At 39.8% G+C, this 17,120-nt stretch overlaps 2 protein-coding genes across 8 annotated transcripts in view; one reads left to right on the top strand and one right to left on the bottom strand.

Annotated features, from left to right (window-relative positions):
* Nucleotides 1-1,680: 1,680 nt before the first annotated feature.
* tmed5 (transmembrane p24 trafficking protein 5) lies at nt 1,681-7,294 on the bottom strand. Its single transcript, XM_017456596.3, has 4 exons — nt 6,958-7,294; nt 5,640-5,737; nt 5,360-5,540; nt 1,681-3,834 (listed from the first exon to the last, which is right to left on the bottom strand). Exons 1-4 carry the CDS (start codon nt 7,138-7,140, stop codon nt 3,616-3,618), a joined length of 681 nt encoding a protein of 226 aa, XP_017312085.1. The 5' UTR covers nt 7,141-7,294; the 3' UTR covers nt 1,681-3,615.
* Nucleotides 7,295-10,532: 3,238 nt separating this feature from the next.
* The window catches only part of suco (SUN domain containing ossification factor), a 53,662-nt gene continuing 47,074 nt past the window's right edge, over nt 10,533-17,120 (top strand). For 6 of the 7 annotated variants that reach the window (XM_053675636.1, XM_017456502.3, XM_053675634.1 and 3 more), the window contains exon 1: nt 10,534-10,815. In XM_053675636.1, coding sequence (XP_053531611.1) covers nt 10,763-10,815 — 53 coding nt within the window. In that variant the 5' untranslated portion in view covers nt 10,534-10,762. Of the gene's footprint in view, nt 10,816-17,120 lie in introns of all 7 variants that reach the window. The other variant, XM_053675633.1, reaches the window with a different exon arrangement.

The raw sequence follows: 17,120 nt of genomic DNA, 5'->3' as shown, positions 1-17,120 counted from the left end.
AGTGCACTGTTACTAAAGCTTTTAAATTAAAGCTATGAGAAGGTAAACAGATTGTGTAACTCCGTGAGTTTGTGTCTTAACACCAAGCTGCTTAAACTGCATATCAAGAATTTATCTAACACATCTCATTTGTGCACTAATGGCTGTTATGTTAAATAAAGTTCAATAATTAAAGCAAAGCAAGTATACTTTACCTGTGCACACCATTGTTGACTCTCTTCTCAGCTACAGCGCTGCAATAGCAATTCTCAAAATGCCCACAAGATGGCGCCATTTATCAGTGGATCCGATATTACAAAACCGATTTCCGATAATGGAAAAATGCTTAAATATCAGGGGAAAATATCGGTAAAAATTATCATCGGTTGAGCTCTTCTAACCACAGATGTATATTCAAAGGTTAAGATACTCTGAGAATTAACAACTACAGTAAAGAAATGTAAGAAAATAAATAAATATAGACCATAAGTAGTATTCACTTTTACATAATACAACAGAGGCGTCACTAAAGTGAAATTTCCGTATAGACATATAGTTAAAAGAACAGAAACAATGCATTTCACAGAAAATACACCCCACAAAGGAAAATTCACCATTAATAACATGCAGTTCCCATATATGGATAAGCTAGCCGTACAAATGCGCAGCATTCAGTGAAGCATAACGGCGGGCACTCGTTCGGCATTATAATCACATACAGATTACTAACACATCGCCAAGAACCCAGAACGTCTATCCCCATATTAATAAAGACTGAATAACAACAAATATCTACCGAATGATAGCTACATGTCCGGGCATTCCCGTATAGATCCATCCATCCATCCATCTTCAACCGCTTACTCCTTCTTCAGGGTCACGGGGAACCTGGAGCCTATCCCAGGGAGCATCGGGCACAAGCCGGGGTACACCCTGGACAGGGTGCCAGTCCATCACAGGGCACACAATCACACACACATTCATACACTACAGACACTTTAGACACGCCAATCAGCCCACTATGCATGTCTTTGGACTGGGGGAGGAAACCGGAGTACCTGGAGGAAACCCCCGCAGCACGGGGAGAACATGCAAACTCCACACACACAGAGCCGCGGGCATCGAACCCTGACGCTGGCGGTGTGAGGCGAACGTGCTAACCACTAAGCCACCGTTGATTTTTTTCATCCTAATGATGGCCTCCTTCACTTGCATCGACACCTCTTTGGACTGCATATTGAGAGTTCCCATGAATAGCTACCTAATGTGAATTCAATGCCTGGAATCAACTCCAGACCTTTTATCTTCTTCATTCGTCATGAAATAATGAGAAAACAGGCCACGCCTCACCATGAAACTGCTTACCAGACAATTGTCCAACTTTTACTTTTGATCCTGTGAAAATGGAGGGACTCTAAAAAATGGCTGTAATTCCTAAATGGTGAATGTGATATTTTTGTTAAACTCTTTGAATTAAAAATGAACATCTACACTTCATTTACACCGTGATTGCTTCATTTCAAATCCATTGTGGTGGATTACAGAGGCAAAACGATGAAAAACCGTGACACTGTCCAAATACTTATGGACCTGACTGTATATGCTAATGCAGAAGTATAAACCAGGTTTTAAGCGTTATCGTACATGGCCATGACGTGCTGAAAACAAAGAGGAAAAAGGATAAAGAAAGGATTCCAAAACTTTACTATAATTAAACATTTTAATGACTTCGGTATGAATTCTTTGATTTTGAGACTCACAAAGCTCAACAATGGCACGGTCATAGTCACTATCACAGCAATCAATGTTACTGATATCAAGGTGAATACAAATCCAGGTATTTTAGAGGAACTTGTTTCGGTACGTTTCTTCTTACTCATCATATAGACTAGAGGTGTGCATCAGGACCTGGATCCAAACAGGAGCAGCTGGTCACATATATGAAGCATGTGTGACAAACAGGACATCTTTATTAACACGAGAGCGGACTGGATTCTCGTCTAGCGCTCATCACGTCCATCCAACTTCTTGCATTTTTGCATGAGCAAAAATATAAATTGCAGGAAAAGGCTGGTCTCATGCACACCTCTAACATAGACCAGTATTTATACTACTGCTCACTAACAGCATAAAACAAGCATTGCAGTACTAACCATATTACATGGCATACATTTTTAAAAAGGGATTTGTTTTAGATATTCCAAATGCATGTTAAAACATATCTATTCCACGCTGTAGATTTCCTGAGGATTTAACAAATGCTGATAAAGAGCCAGTATGACTATATACTCATCAGATGTTGGCTTTTCATAGATAGGTATTAAACAGCTGGTGATATACAGTATATGTTTAAAATGACAACAACAACAAATACATACCATAAAAGCTAGCTGTGAGGATATGTGTAGGGAAGACGTTAAATTAGATCAACTGTGATTCGACGTGTGTTTGATGGAAAGTAAAGCCATTAATTTTGTATGAAGTTGTTAGAGAGATGAACTTCAGAAGCTCGTCATTAGAAGATATAACGCTTGATAACCTGACTTAATAATTAATCTTCCTGTCAATGAAAATTTTTGATGTAGATACGCCAGAGGAGGAGCATTTCATCAACTGACTTTTCACAAGTAGTCTCCGAGTACACCACAGACTCGGCTCGGGATACGCGCGTAGAGGCGGGATTTATCTCGTAAGGGACACGTGAGGTCGACTTCAGCTAAGTCTGAGCTCGTACATCCTGGAAACAAATGACAAAGCCTGAAATGTCTTTCGATAAACTGCTCCAGGTCACGTCAGGAAACGCCTAGCTGTTGCGCTGCTGCAACTGGAGTTGTGGTCGGCGAAGTCCAGAGGAACAGCCTTTAGGTCATGTGATCTGTTCAGCTGGCCTGTAGTGATTTATAGACGCAGAATCCCTTTCCCTTTACTCCACAGTGATTCTGGGCCAAACGCAGCCCTTGGTATGGTCCATGAGGGCAGCTGACACAGCGGGGAGCGTTTGAAGAAGCAGCGTTGTCATTAGGTCTTAAACCATGGCCATGTTTTGTAGCATTGTGATAAGGATTCCTCAGCTATCTTATAGAGCACATCTACAGCAGACATTTCACTTACAGGAAAAAACCAAGGCAGCTTGAAGTACAGTAAAGTTTTGGCACAGTTGATTTGTTTCGCTCGGAGCAGGCAGACCATTTAATATGCGTTAAAATATTCCCTAAATTAAACAGATTTCATCATGCTACTCTGAGGGGGGGACCCAAACCATAACAAACCAAACAATAACTATAAGCATTGTAGATGTGCATCAGTGCGTCGATTATTTTCTACAGGCAGTGTTGTTATCAGGTTGATGAAATTTACTCTAAAATGATGCGATAAAAAACTGCAACAATATCAGTTAATACTTTAAGTTAAAAATATGTTCTCTTTTTTTGTAAGATCGGTGACCTATAGCAGCTTAGAGATCTGGTTCTCTTAATTTATAGGCTGAGAAAACAAACCAGGGTATTCTTGGCTCAGCTTTAGTGGGCAGAAGCAGTAGGAGGATTTGGAGAGTAAGGGATGATGGAGGGTCGATGATGGTGAGAAAATGCCTCTTTTCAGTCCCCGGAATTTCTCCTCCCAGATGTTCGGCTGAGGTTACGTGCGTGTTTGCCTCTTGTCGTCGAAAAGGCTGCGCAGCAGGTAGACCTGCACGCAGGACACCACCATCATCACCACCACGTTGGTGAAAGACCAGATGTTGACCCGCTCGTAGTTGCTCTCCTGCAGGTTACGATCGCGCGCCTCAAACGCCTTCAGCACCGTCTGAATCTGCAGACTCTTCCCTAACCGGGCCTTCACACTGTTTATCGTGTCCTTGGGAGAGAAGAACACACAAATATTGAGTTCAGACCACTCGTGAGTCCTCCTTCCATTTACAGCAATAATGTGTTATAGTTCATCTTTGGGAAAGAGACGTACGACATGAACCCTATCTGGACGGGATTACATTTTCATGGGGTCCTCCTGTCACTTCCTACGTTACAGGTGCTACTTGCTGTATTTAGTCTCATAGTGTGCTCATCAGTGACCCTCCCCAGATAATTAAACACGTCCTGAATCTCGATATGAAAACGGATACTTCTCGTATACTTTGTGATTAATGTTTTATTGTTTTCAGATTGTTGCTGGAACGTCAGTTCGCCCCGAACTGAAATAAGAGCCAGCGTCTCGTCTCTTCTCAGTGTCTCTTTGTCCGTTTAGACACCACGCTGTGAGCTGACCATGTGGCACAGACATACAACCTGCTAGAAATTCACACCTCGTGTAGTAATTCTATTGCTCTACAGGTGCAAGAGTATTATCACTGAATAGAAGACGTGTAAATAAAAAAAATATTACAGATGTCCCCATGATAAACTAATGCAATCCAAATAGGGCTATAAACAATAAGCATTTTATTTTAAAAAATGATCAAATTAATTAATAAAATTGTTAAGTGGTGCAATTTTTATTATTTTTCTTTCCCCTTACAGTAAACATTTACTGATGCCGGCTTGGAGAGAGTCTCTTCCTGTTATGTCTGTAATGTTGGAGACATTTTGTATAGGGATCTCTGTCCACGTCGACATGCAAATCATTCTGAGCGCCTTCAGTCTGTGGTTAACGTGCATCACTTTGTGCTACTACAGAAACACTTCCTGCACAGCTGTGGTTTTAATCTTGAACTTCCTGAAACTAATATTGGAACATGGAATCTGTTTATAACCTGTGGGCCAAAAGTGAGTGACAGAATGGTGGAACGTGGTCGGTTCAGAAACCCGTATTTATTCGGAAACATTCACGTTCACTGTGCTTCGCAGATATTTTTATTCAGAGTGACTTGTGCTGCGTCCCAATTTGCCTACTATCTTTACTAAATAGCATCGGAGTTTAGAATCAGTGTGTCCCGAACAGTGGTATGTCGAAAAGAGTATCACAAAAGGCACCCGGATGGTCTACTATTTCTGGAAGATTTTCGAAGTGTGGCTCCATGGACGCTTTTTCAGCTGATTTATTTTACTCGGCTCTTTCAGTTTTCGTCATTTTTGTTCCTGAGGTTAAATAAAAACAGTGCTGAAACAATATATCTCATAGTCGTTGGAATCAAGGCGTTAGAGTGACGTGTTTTTGCAACATATTTCTCTCGTACTTTTGAGTCACTGTTTCCTGTTAAAACATGCTGCGGATTTTGCCGATCTTGTGAAACGACTTGATGATGATTCCAGTATAAAAGTTTTGCCCCGTTTGCTGCTTTCATTTTCGCAAAGCGTACGCGTGTTCGCAAAGCCTACCCGTGTTCGCAGAGCAAACTGATCTAGGAAGATCTTTTTCAAGGATAGAAAGCGGTTTGTTCCCTCACCATGATGTCTTCCAATTTCATGTCCAGCAGGTCAGCGCCTTGCACATACTCCTTCCAGTTCTCAGGGTCTTCGCCATCCTCCATGTTGTCCAGAATGAGCTCGAAGAAAATGATCTTCTCGGACACGGCACTGAAGGTGTTGTCGAAACAGAACTTGTAGTCTCCTTCCTCTGTCTCCACTCTGAGAAAAAACCGCCAGACACCATTAAGGATGTCTAATGTTAAAATAATGATACGTGTAGACAGAAAGAATGAGTTAAAAAGTGTGTGTTAAACCTACGTATGAACTCCATCAGACTTTCTGAAGTCAGAGGCCAGAATGTGACCAGTGGGAGAGGACAGGTAGAAATCCACATCCAGTCCTGCGCCATCCAGGACCTGTAGGTTCAACAACAAGCAGGAAATCAGTAAGGCATCTTTCGTCATAATGTCTCTCTAAACCAGGCGGGAATCCCAGGAGACCCCAAGCCAACGATGTGCAATAATGACCGTTTGCCTTCAACTCTGGCTTTAGATATAGGTTTCATAATACTGTTTGGATTGTGCCACGAGTCCGCTCTTTACTGATGTGGAAACTACTCTCACTGACCACTTTATTAGAAACATCTGCACATTCATGAAATGAAGCTGAAGACTGAAATGATCTCCGGATAATCAGTTACAATGAACCTGTGCTCACTGCAGCCTCGGATGTGTGACAGGAGTAGATGACCCAGTTCTGGCTGAAGAAAAGCAGCCCTCGTGCGCTTTTTTTGCACCAAACATACCTTTTCGAATTATGGAATTATTACACCTTTTGGAATTGGTCTCATCAGACCAGAACACATTTTGGCACAAGGTCTGGGGTGATTTAGTTGAGCTTGGGTTTTTTCTTTTGTGAGAAAGGTCTTCTGTCTAGCCACTCTAACCCATAGCATTTTATAGTCACTGTATCTTCATATTAAACCTATAATGAATTATGGTAAAACAACGTGTAGAAATAAAAACGAGAACACTACATGCAAACTCTGCACACACAGAGTGGAGGCGAGATTCAAACCCCCAACCCTGGAAGTGCGAGGCAACAGTGCTAACCACTAAGCCACTGTGTCCCCCTCCCATTAACTTTCAGTTACACCAATCAGAAGCTTCTGAGAGTCATTAGATCAGTTTCTGAGGTCTTCCAGTCTGTTTAAAGAGGCAGTCAATGTGGTGTATGTAAATTTTTCACCCATTGGAATTCTGATATAGTGAATTAAATCTCTCTCTAAAAAAATGACCTCTGATGGGAACAAAGTAGACGCCCTGCTCGACTCAAACAAGAAAAAAAGGTGTACGTTTGGAGGAAATGTGAAATGTGCGTTGGGAAAATCTGAGATTGGATATCTTTAGCCTGCGTGTATGTAAACTTCATACTGTATATTAGAGTATACATATTGTTGCAATGTTCCTTGAGGACTTTGCCACCCCAGGGGGGCCTTTGCACCCCAGGGCTGAAAACCTGGAAATGCCCCACAAACTACTGACTCCTGCACCTGCAAGGAGTTACACTGCACGAGGCCATGGACTCCAAACCGTACACTAAACTCGAAAAGAAAGAGAAAAAACAATGTGTTCACCTGATACTCAATTTCCAGGGAGGCGTCTTTCTTCATGGTTTGGTAGAAACACTCCTTGTGGCCGGGAGGGAGAGTAAAGGTGAAGTCGCTGTCCAGAGACTGTGTGAAAGCGCCGTTGACTGAACTCCACTCCGACACACACAGCCATAACAACACTGCCACACAGCCCCAGCTCCGCCGCATGATAACAACAACAAACTGTTTTTATGTCGGAACGCAAACAATTAAACCTAAAAACCACCAGTTTAAATGAACAAGTTGCTCGTATTTTAACACAACTTTCCTATGAAACTTCTCGGTGTGTGTGTGTGTGTGTGTGGACACCTCAGCCAACTACTTCAGGACCCCGCCGTCCTAAAGCAAGAACCACATGTAGACTAACATACCATTTGTTTATTTATTTATTTATTTATTTTTCATTCAATTATTTATTGATACAAAATATAACATAATATCTAAGAAAATATTTTATCTCTAACGTTAAAAAGGGGGAGGGGAATCAGCGCAGGCGAATATCACAGACACCCTTAACTGTGTTGCATTATGGGAAATCGAGTCAATCCTTTAGCACTCGCTTACTTTTTTGTTAAGTTGTAGCGGGGGACTATAGTTTTACGCCTGTCTGTCCCGTAAAATGTGGTTTCAGATTGACTCGCCATACTCCAATTTGATCATTTGTGTGTGAAGAGTTAACATTTATTTATACTACAACGCGGTTGAATGCTCGAATCTGTTTGGTCAGAAGGTGTGAATCGGTTCTGTGTAACAGCTCTGCATGGGAAAGTAGTTCCGACTGTAACGTGAATGATAGGATTATATTATATTAACCCTGTGAAGCCTGACGTATCATATAATAGCCAGAAAATTCTCTCTTTTTTAATTGAAGTGTTTATTAAACCCTTTGTTTATTAATTTTTATATATATATATATATAATTTACATATAAGATTTTTTTGGTATCATATTCGATACATCAGTCATTTATGACAATTTATTGATCACAACAATGTTTATTTTAGAAGCACAAACAGATAATGTGCATTGCATTTGAAACATTTCAGTTGGTTTGGTTATTTAAAAACAAACAAACAGGAACCTTTTTACAACCCCAATTCCAAAAAAGTTGGGACGCTGTGTAAAATGTAAATAAAAACAGAATGAAATGATTTGCAAATCTCATCAACCCAGATGCTATTCACAATAGAACATAGAGAACATATCAGGTGTTTAAACTGAGTAGATATACTATTTTAAGGAAAAAATAAGGTCATTTTGAATTTGATAGCAGCAATACGTCTCAAAAAAGTTGGGATGGGGCAACAAAAGGCTGGAAAAAATAAGTGTTACTAAAGAGAAACAGCTGGAGGAACATTTTGTGACTAATTATGTTAATTGGCAACAGGTCAGTAACATGATTGGGTATAAAAAGACTATCTTAGAGCGACAGAGTCTCTCAAAAGTAAAGATAGGATGGAATCTGGATGGAAGAATATGCTGCTCTAAAACCTGTATATACCTTTCAGCATTGATAGTGCCTTTCCATGTGCAAGCTCACCATTCCATATGCACTAATTAGTGATCGACCGATTATTGGTTTTATCAATATTTTTCCCGATATTTAAGCATTTTTCAATAATCGGTTATCCTTTTGTTATATCGGATCCACTGATAAATTACATTTTGAGAATTGCGTGCAGGATCACTATTGCAGCACTGTATCTGTATACATATACTGTATACTATAAACCGACACATCGCCAACACCACACAGATATTTGGCATGCTAAATATCTGGAGCTGTCGGGCGACTCCACATCCTGTGCTGTGAAAAGTGTCGTCACTGGTAGTGATTGTGGTGATAAGCTACAGCCAATGACAGAGCAAGGCCTGGGGTGAGGTCACCGTGAGGACAGGAAACCCACTAAACTTATGGCAGAAGCATAAAGGGAGAAGCTGTACAACTTTTTAACATTCAAAGAAGACGATGATGAAGACGACGCACTAGAAAGAAGATGGCAACAAGAAAAGCGTGGACACAAGTCATGGAGCAAAGTTTAATTGGACTTTGGCAGGAGCTCAAATCATCCCGCAAACAGCTCGCAAAGCTCGTTTCTGTCCTACATCCATCTTCAAATAAACAACTTCAGTTTCACATGTGGTTTTCGCGTCATGTATCTGTGTCACTTCTTGTATGTGTTTTCGTGACAAAACGTAGTTTGGACACCAGATAGAGTCGTCAGGTGACAGAGTCATCGTCAGATCATGTAGTGTGTGACCTGTGAAGCGATCTGCCCACGCTGAAAGTCATGTAGTGTAAACTAGCCTTTACTGTTTTCCCAGGACCAGGGTTGGGAAACTGTGATGGTTTACACAATAGGCATTCTTGTACATTATGACAGTGGTGGTCAGTGCTTAAGAAGAAGCCTTTATTTGTCACATATACATTACAGCGCAGTGAAATTCTTTTTTCACATATCCCAGCTTTTCAAGAAGTTGGTCAGCCATGATGCAGAATGACCCCTGGATGAAATAGAGTTAAGGGCCTTGCTCAAGGGCTGCGCACTGACTCTGTTAATATGCACATCAATATTCCACTGATATTAATTGGAATTTGGCAATATTCTAGTATTATTATCTCAATTAGTACTGAGATTCAGATTAAGATAATATTCCGATTCCCCAAATTCTGATTTCCACCCCTGGATATGCCTGTTTTAATCGGAAATTTTTTGCATGTAAGCACCTTATTCAGAAAATCCAGTGGAAAGATATATATATATATATATATATATATATATATATATATATATATATATATATATATATATATATATATATATATATATATATATATACGCATGCTCAGTGTGCAAGGCATTGTGGGTGATAACAGACACTTAGCTGTAGGCTAGGTATTTACGATCAGCAACTCAGGAATACTTACAGCATCCATGTATACATGAATATTCTGATGTCCGTACGCACATAAAAACTGTATTCGGAATATGGCTGCAACCCGAATATAGACTTTAAACAGAAATGGATGTGCATGTAAATTTAGTCACAGGCTTAAGCCCCTGACCTTCTGTTCAGTAACCAGGGCACCACTGCTCCTGGTATTACATACTGTCTAGGTTAAGGCTCTGGGTTACTGATCAGAAGGTTGTGGGTTTGAGCCCCAGCACCACCGAGCTGCTTCTGTTAGGCCTTTGAGCAAGAGGTGCTCTGACCTCAACTTCCTAACAAGCTGGGATATGTGACACATAAAGGCATCTCGATGAAGTGGATCTCACTCATAAACTTTGAGCCCTGAACAAAGGCTGCTCTGATTCTCACGCTCTTACATCATTCAGTAAACTCCAGTCCTTTATGTCCACCTGTACAGTATCTACGAGTTTATAACGTTGTCAGTAACACCCCTCACGTGTCCGGAAAGGTGCTTATCAGAGTGGTGACGCGGCCGGTGATCCAACTTCCAGCTCATCTTGAAAACCTGCAGTGTGAGCGGAGCCAGCAGTACCCGCGATTCCTATTGGTGCAGATGGCTCACCACTATAGAGGGGGAGGAGCTAAAGAGGCCTAGCGACAGAGCGGGGACCAGAAGCAGCCGAGCAACGGCGTGAGTAGGTTGCTGCTGGAGAGCTGTATACAGTCCAGGGAGAAACACCCACACCCCCTTGTCACTGTATATGTAGTTATACTTATTTTTTTATTTTATTTTTAAATTAAGCTTAACTTGTTTCTGGGTTGAGTGCAAACGAAGAGGTAATAAAGACGCGAGGATGTTGGTCCCCGCGGGAAGATAATGAAGAGGCTGTGTGTGTTGTTGCTGTGCCTCACTGTAGCTCTCCTGTGCTGGTGAGTTCACTAATTAATGTTACATATTTATCTTATTTTATTAACATGACATTCTTCTTCTTCTTCTTCTTATTATTATTATTATTATTATTACTCTTAAAAACGTATCTTAACCATACTTTGATACCATGGATACCACGAGGTGCTATCGCTAACCTGTGTGTTGTATGTTTTATCATGGTTGTTTGTTGGCCTGTAAGCCTCATGCGTAGCTAGCAGACTGTTCAGAGAAACGTTGAGGGGGGAAATAAATATATAATAGAGAGAGAGAGAAGTTGTTTGTTCTCTCCCTCTGTCTAGCTGATAAAAGTCTTCTCTTAATGGGGGAAAGCCCTGAAAGAAGAGCCCCAGTGTGGACTCTATATCCAGCTCCACACGGCTAATGTACAGCTAGCTATAGGGTAAATCAGATAGAGACACACTGAGGGGTTTTGTATACAATGTACAGAGCAATGTCCTGCCCCTTTCTGTGTCGTTCGGCGAACAAAACACTATAAACCGGTTAACCTTCTCATTTTAGTCGTTGGACGCCACTATGCTTGACTAATGCTTACCACTGAAACTAGGTTTGCTGAATGAGCAGTTCATTTCCTCTGAAATCTCAAGGATCAACTGCAAAAATGAGCAGCAGCAATGTAGACTAGACTAAATGTCTATTCAGCCTAGCTTTTAACATTTCCCCCACACAAACATCACAATCATATATCTTCACAAATGAGATTTCTCCCCCCTTTAACTTCTAAACTCAAGTATTGTTTTGCAGTTAGTACATCATTCAAGTGTCACATCCTTTTTAAACAGCCATGTGTGTGTGTGTGTGTGTGTGTGTGTGTGTGTGTGTGTGTGTGAAGGCACCAATGATAAAATGATCAGTGTCACATTGTGCTTGAATTCTAGAATTTGAATTTAAAATTTCAGAGCTTATGTCATAATAGTTGAGAACAGAGAAAATCTTGATGTGTTCACTAGACCTATTCATAGTCTATGAAGACACCAAAAGTTATCAGCCATTAGTGTTTACATTGTGTTAATTGAAGCATGAAAAAATGCTCGCGTGGGCTCTGATCTTTCTTTCGTGGGTATTCACAGTAATACAGTGATGAACTTGTACTAATTTATTCGACTGAGCGTCATCACTGAAATACCGAAAACTCACAGAATATACATTATACATCAATCTCAACTTGAGTATTAGCCACAATTCTGTCATTTACAGGGAGTTCTCTTTCTACCTTACTTCCATGTATCTCTCTTCTTTGGTTTATCAGTCTGTTGAGGATACTCACCCATGTTGTTTGATCTAGTACTGAAGTTTGCTGAGAGCAATTACTAATGAGATACGTTGAAGTTTGACCGTAAGTTAACAATGAAATTGTTGGGCATCTGCCATTACTCAAAGCCTATTGGCTGATTTTGGTCATGTAACTGGACTGATCATTTTCTCTCAGTAGGCTATGGACTGTGATCATTTTTCCATCGCATGGCTTTATTTTAAATGGAAAATTCGGTGACCCTGAGCTTTCTATCATCCAAATACATTTATGAGATCATTCTTCAATGCTCATTCAACAGCCGGGGATGCACAACTCCAGAAATACAGTTTTGTGACTCTGATTGTTTTATATATATTACACACACACATATATGTATGTGTGCATGTTTATAAAAAAAAAAAGTATTTAGCTTTATATGCAGCTTCCTGCAAAATACATTGTTGTTACTATATATTTTATGTCAGTTAGGACTTATTATTATTATTATTATTATTATTATTATTATTATTATTATTATTATTAACAATAATAATAAACTGCAAGTATTTAATGTGATGCTGTACACACAAACGACAGCCCCCTGTGAACCAACGCAGACGTATTTTGTTCCTGAGACTATCCCAACTATTCAAATATTTAACCACGTTATATAAATGCATACCATCAGATTTACTTATTGCATCTATTCTTTACTAAAAAAAAATGTACACCTGAAATGGTATTCAGAGAGATCAAAATTTTTGCGTTAGAGGTGGAGCTACGCCACTTTTTCTTTACGATTCTATAAGTTTGAGTATCGGCCGATTTATATATTAAAAAAAAAATCCCATCAGATAGTAGTTTTTAAATAAATCAATAAGCTTTAAAATGTGTTTTTTGTATTTAAAAAAAGGAGCACATCTGAGTTAATCTCTTACATTGTGAATGTAATGCATGCAGCGACGTATTCCTAACTATAATAAAATCAATCCTACAAAAGGGGAGAATGGTCACGTCTCTTTACATGTAAACATTTCCAGTTCAGAAAAAAATAATAAACTTCTGATTCCAATCTTTGCCATTGTTGCAGCATTTGATATCTAGTATGTTTCGGATCAGTACCGTCTCTAATTCTCATCAGAACCTTTCTGCTTTTCGGGATTTAAAGTTGCGCTTAGAGACCTTGAAGCTCTGGGCTGCAGTTGGTATGAATGGTTTTGCTATGATGACTTGGGACTACAAATACCACGAAACAATTTCCCGTCAGTGAGCAGTTGATAATGCCAACGTCAAGTGTAATGAATTTCCTAGTTACACAGTTAGCACTTTTTGACCATGTAGTACACAGTTCTAGAAGAGAAATGACTTATCACACACTCACCGGATGAATATCTGTTCCCTATTGAGTCTGGTTCCTCTCGAGGATTCTTCCTCATATCGTCTCGGCGATAAACAAAAAAAATAGCATTGAATTTAATTGTGGTTATTTAGGCAAAGTATTATAATAATGTAGATGTATGTATGTGATTGATGGTGAGCCCTGCAATCGTAATTCACTCATAAAGAAAAAAACAAAAAAATCTAATCTCTGACCCCTATGCTATAACAGATTTCCAGGAGCTTCTGTCAGTTTAAATCCAGCTGTCCTGTTTTTACTCAGTTTGGGAACTTGTTTGTAACTAATAACAACCTACTGATTTTCCAGCCTGTTATCAATTAGCTCTTAAATGAGTTAAAACAAGACTGTTGACTGTTGTGGCAAACTTTAATTTTGGGACTTGTACTGAAACCCCTTTATATTTTAAGCTGGAATGAATGGGGTACTTCTGGTATGTAAGTTTTTGTCTGTCCCCGGTGGACAGACTGCAGATTTTAACGCTCGATATTAACTTGTGCACAACATTCGTAGAGAGCTGCAGGAAAGCGATTAGTCTTTTTCAGTGGACTTTCCCTTCTTCTTATGGCTGATTTTGAAGTTTGGGTTGTTTGTATTAACGGCATTAAATACAAATGGTGTTAAATGGTTCATCCACAAGCCTCAAGACAGATGCATTATTATTATTATTATTGTTGTTGTTGTTGTTGTGACTGAAACTCAGTGTTGATTCTACTTGGAGAAGCTTTGGTGTGTGGCGTACAACAGGAAACTATACCGAACAGAAATTTACTTGGGGAATTGACATTTGCTTGAAGTAAACAGACTCGTTGAGGTACTGAAATAGTGTGCTGTTTCTCGCTGCTCACTTTCAGTATTGTTTTCAGAGCTGTGACTCTTTTTTTTGCTCTTCAAAATTAAACCTTTTTTTAAATATTTTTTTTTAAATAAAACATCTCAACATCGTTTGATTTTCTCTGGTGTCTAAAAGCGAGAATTATAGAGGATAGACAGAGCTGCACCCCGTCTTTGCTCATTTGTATTTCAAGGGCACGTTTTAAGGGCCCTCTTAAATTTGCATAACAGGACTGCAAGACCTCGTCACTGATAATGAAAGATGAATCACTTTTTGATCACATGCTTAGGAAAGTCACTTCAATAAAGTGAACCACGTAAAAGATTGCTGAAAATGTACTGGAAGCCTAAAATACACGAGCACGTCTTCGTAAAGGTCTTAAAGGAAGTAGACGTGCACGATTATGACTTCGGTTTGTTTCTGAATTTAACATCGGCGCTGATTCTGCGGCGTTTGGACGTTCGGAGGCGACTCGAACAGCTACTAGTAGTGAGAAGGAACCCGTTTCTTCTAAACAGATGTTTAAGATTAGGTTCTTTAGTAGTAAATTCCCAGTTTGTAAGCAAGTGAAGACTGAACGTATGAAATGAATGAACGAGCCAGGACTGAACATGTCTGATTCAAAACCTGCCTGTGACACATTGGGTATAGGGCTCATTTATCAAGACCAGTTTTTACAGAACCTACAATGTTAACGTTACTGGTTTCTTTTTAACTTTGAGTGGAAACCTGCACTCTTGACAGCTAAACTTTATTAATTTTATCAGGGTTTGCAGAGCAGAGGAGGTGAGCAGGCATTCAACCTGGCACTGTTCAAATCTACTGTAACAACAGTGGGGACAACAGTGCTTGGCGCTTAATAATCGTGTGTTGCATCAGCATCGTTAAAGTTGTAATATTTTACGTGACCTGCACATATCGGTTATTCTGAATAGATTCTAAAAACATTCCTCAAATGACGATCTTCATATAAAGTAAGTAAGGCCTGTTGAAGTGTTTACTGGAACAGACAGTTACTACAGTGACAAGCAGCCTGCTGTGGACCGTGAACATGTCTTCGATTTAACTTTGTGAATGAGATTTTTGCTGTTATTAGCTGCCTGGGAGTAAAATGCTAAAGGAAGCATGTGGGGGTCGAAACAAACTACTCTGATGTGCATTGAAAGGTGTGTCGTGCCTTGTTGTATTATCAGACCCAGGCTCCATATAGTGCTAAAAGCAAAACACAGTCAGTCTGGATGTTTTGACAGATGTAGCTCTTCTCTCAGATGGAAATCTTACCCCACCACTTTTGCAGTAGTGATGCCGCCCCTGAGGTTTATATTAAACAGCAGTTAATTGCTCTCAGGATTTCGTCTCAGAGGTCATTCAAAATACAGACGAGCTGTCCAAGAGTTGAATGAATCTACATTAGAAAATTGATCTCAGAGTTGTGACTGACCGTCGTGATTGTGAGTTCGAATCCTGACGATAACGCTCTCGCCTGTCAATCACAGCAACACTAGCCAATCTCTGGCATACTGTGAGCTCGTGTACGCGGAAGGGTGCAGATAGTGCATTCCTTCCAACGTGTTACTCCGCCTTCGTGGCGCTGCATGAGCAGCAGTTCAAAAAAGATGCAGCTGGCTGACTTCACACGTCTCTGAGGAGGTCTTTACCCTTCAGTTATTAGCTCTCGTATGATAAGGGAGAGCTGGTTGGTGGGAGTTGGCCAAGAATAAATTGGGGTGGGGGTCAGTTTAAAAAATAATAATAAAAAAAAAAAACTACAGGAGGCAGTAGGGCTGGGTGATATATCGATATTATAATATCTTGATAAATGATTTTGCGATACACTTTTCAGAGATATCGTTGATATGGCGATGTTTTAAAAAAAAATGTTTTTAATAATTACAAATTAAATGGGACCGATTGGATGCCGTTGATTTGACGTGATCTTTTGAAAAACATAATCTTTGTCTTTGTAGGCATTAAAGAAATGTATCATCAAACTCGGTATAACATGGGTTTTTTTTTTTTTTTTTTTTTTTTTTTTTTTTTTGGCATCATCATTCATATCTTGTATCGTAGAATTGTATAAAGTATCGTGATCTATTTTTGTCATATCGCACCAGCCCTAGGAGGAAGATGGTAAAACTTGACATTGCACAGAATTAGGCCCCATTGTGCATGTTGGCCAGGACGAATAATTGAAGAACACGCCGTTTTGAAACACAAACAGTTGTAACCCACAATCCAAATATAACCCCTTCGAATTTGATATACAGTTTTAATTACAAATATAGTCTCTTTTTGCTTCCTTTTTTTTTTTTTTTGTGCACCTGACTTAACATCTTAACAAACTTGCACAAAGGAAAGAAACTCGCAGCCAGAAAATGTCTAATTTGTAATGAAACCTTCAGCTCATGTCGAAGCTCTATGTGTAAAAGCGCAGCAGACGAAACCATTTCACAAAACAAAGGAAATATTAACTCCTTTAAATTGTAAATCATACATACATCTGGACTCATCCAGACCCTATTTTACACACACGCACGCACGCACGCACGCACACAGGTATTCTTCATGTGGACCAACTACTAAACCCTCCCGGACCCCCCGTCTGGCCCGTGATGGCTGGGTTTCACAGGAGTACTTCAGTGTCACGTGAGCTTGGTTGATAACTCGCAGTTTGTTTATCATAGTGAGACAGTCTCAGGAATCACGTTCTGTTTGTTAATTCTACTGGAACTTGGCTACAAGAAGAACTGAGGAAGGCTGTAGACTCTGTAATTCTGTAACTTGCTACAAGTCAGAACAGAAGCTTTGCAGAAAAGCCTCA

This window comes from Ictalurus punctatus, chromosome 25, assembly GCF_001660625.3.
Source record: "Ictalurus punctatus breed USDA103 chromosome 25, Coco_2.0, whole genome shotgun sequence".
In the NCBI taxonomy this organism is placed as follows: domain Eukaryota; kingdom Metazoa; phylum Chordata; class Actinopteri; order Siluriformes; family Ictaluridae; genus Ictalurus; species Ictalurus punctatus.
This window is presented reverse-complemented; position numbering and strand designations above follow the sequence as displayed.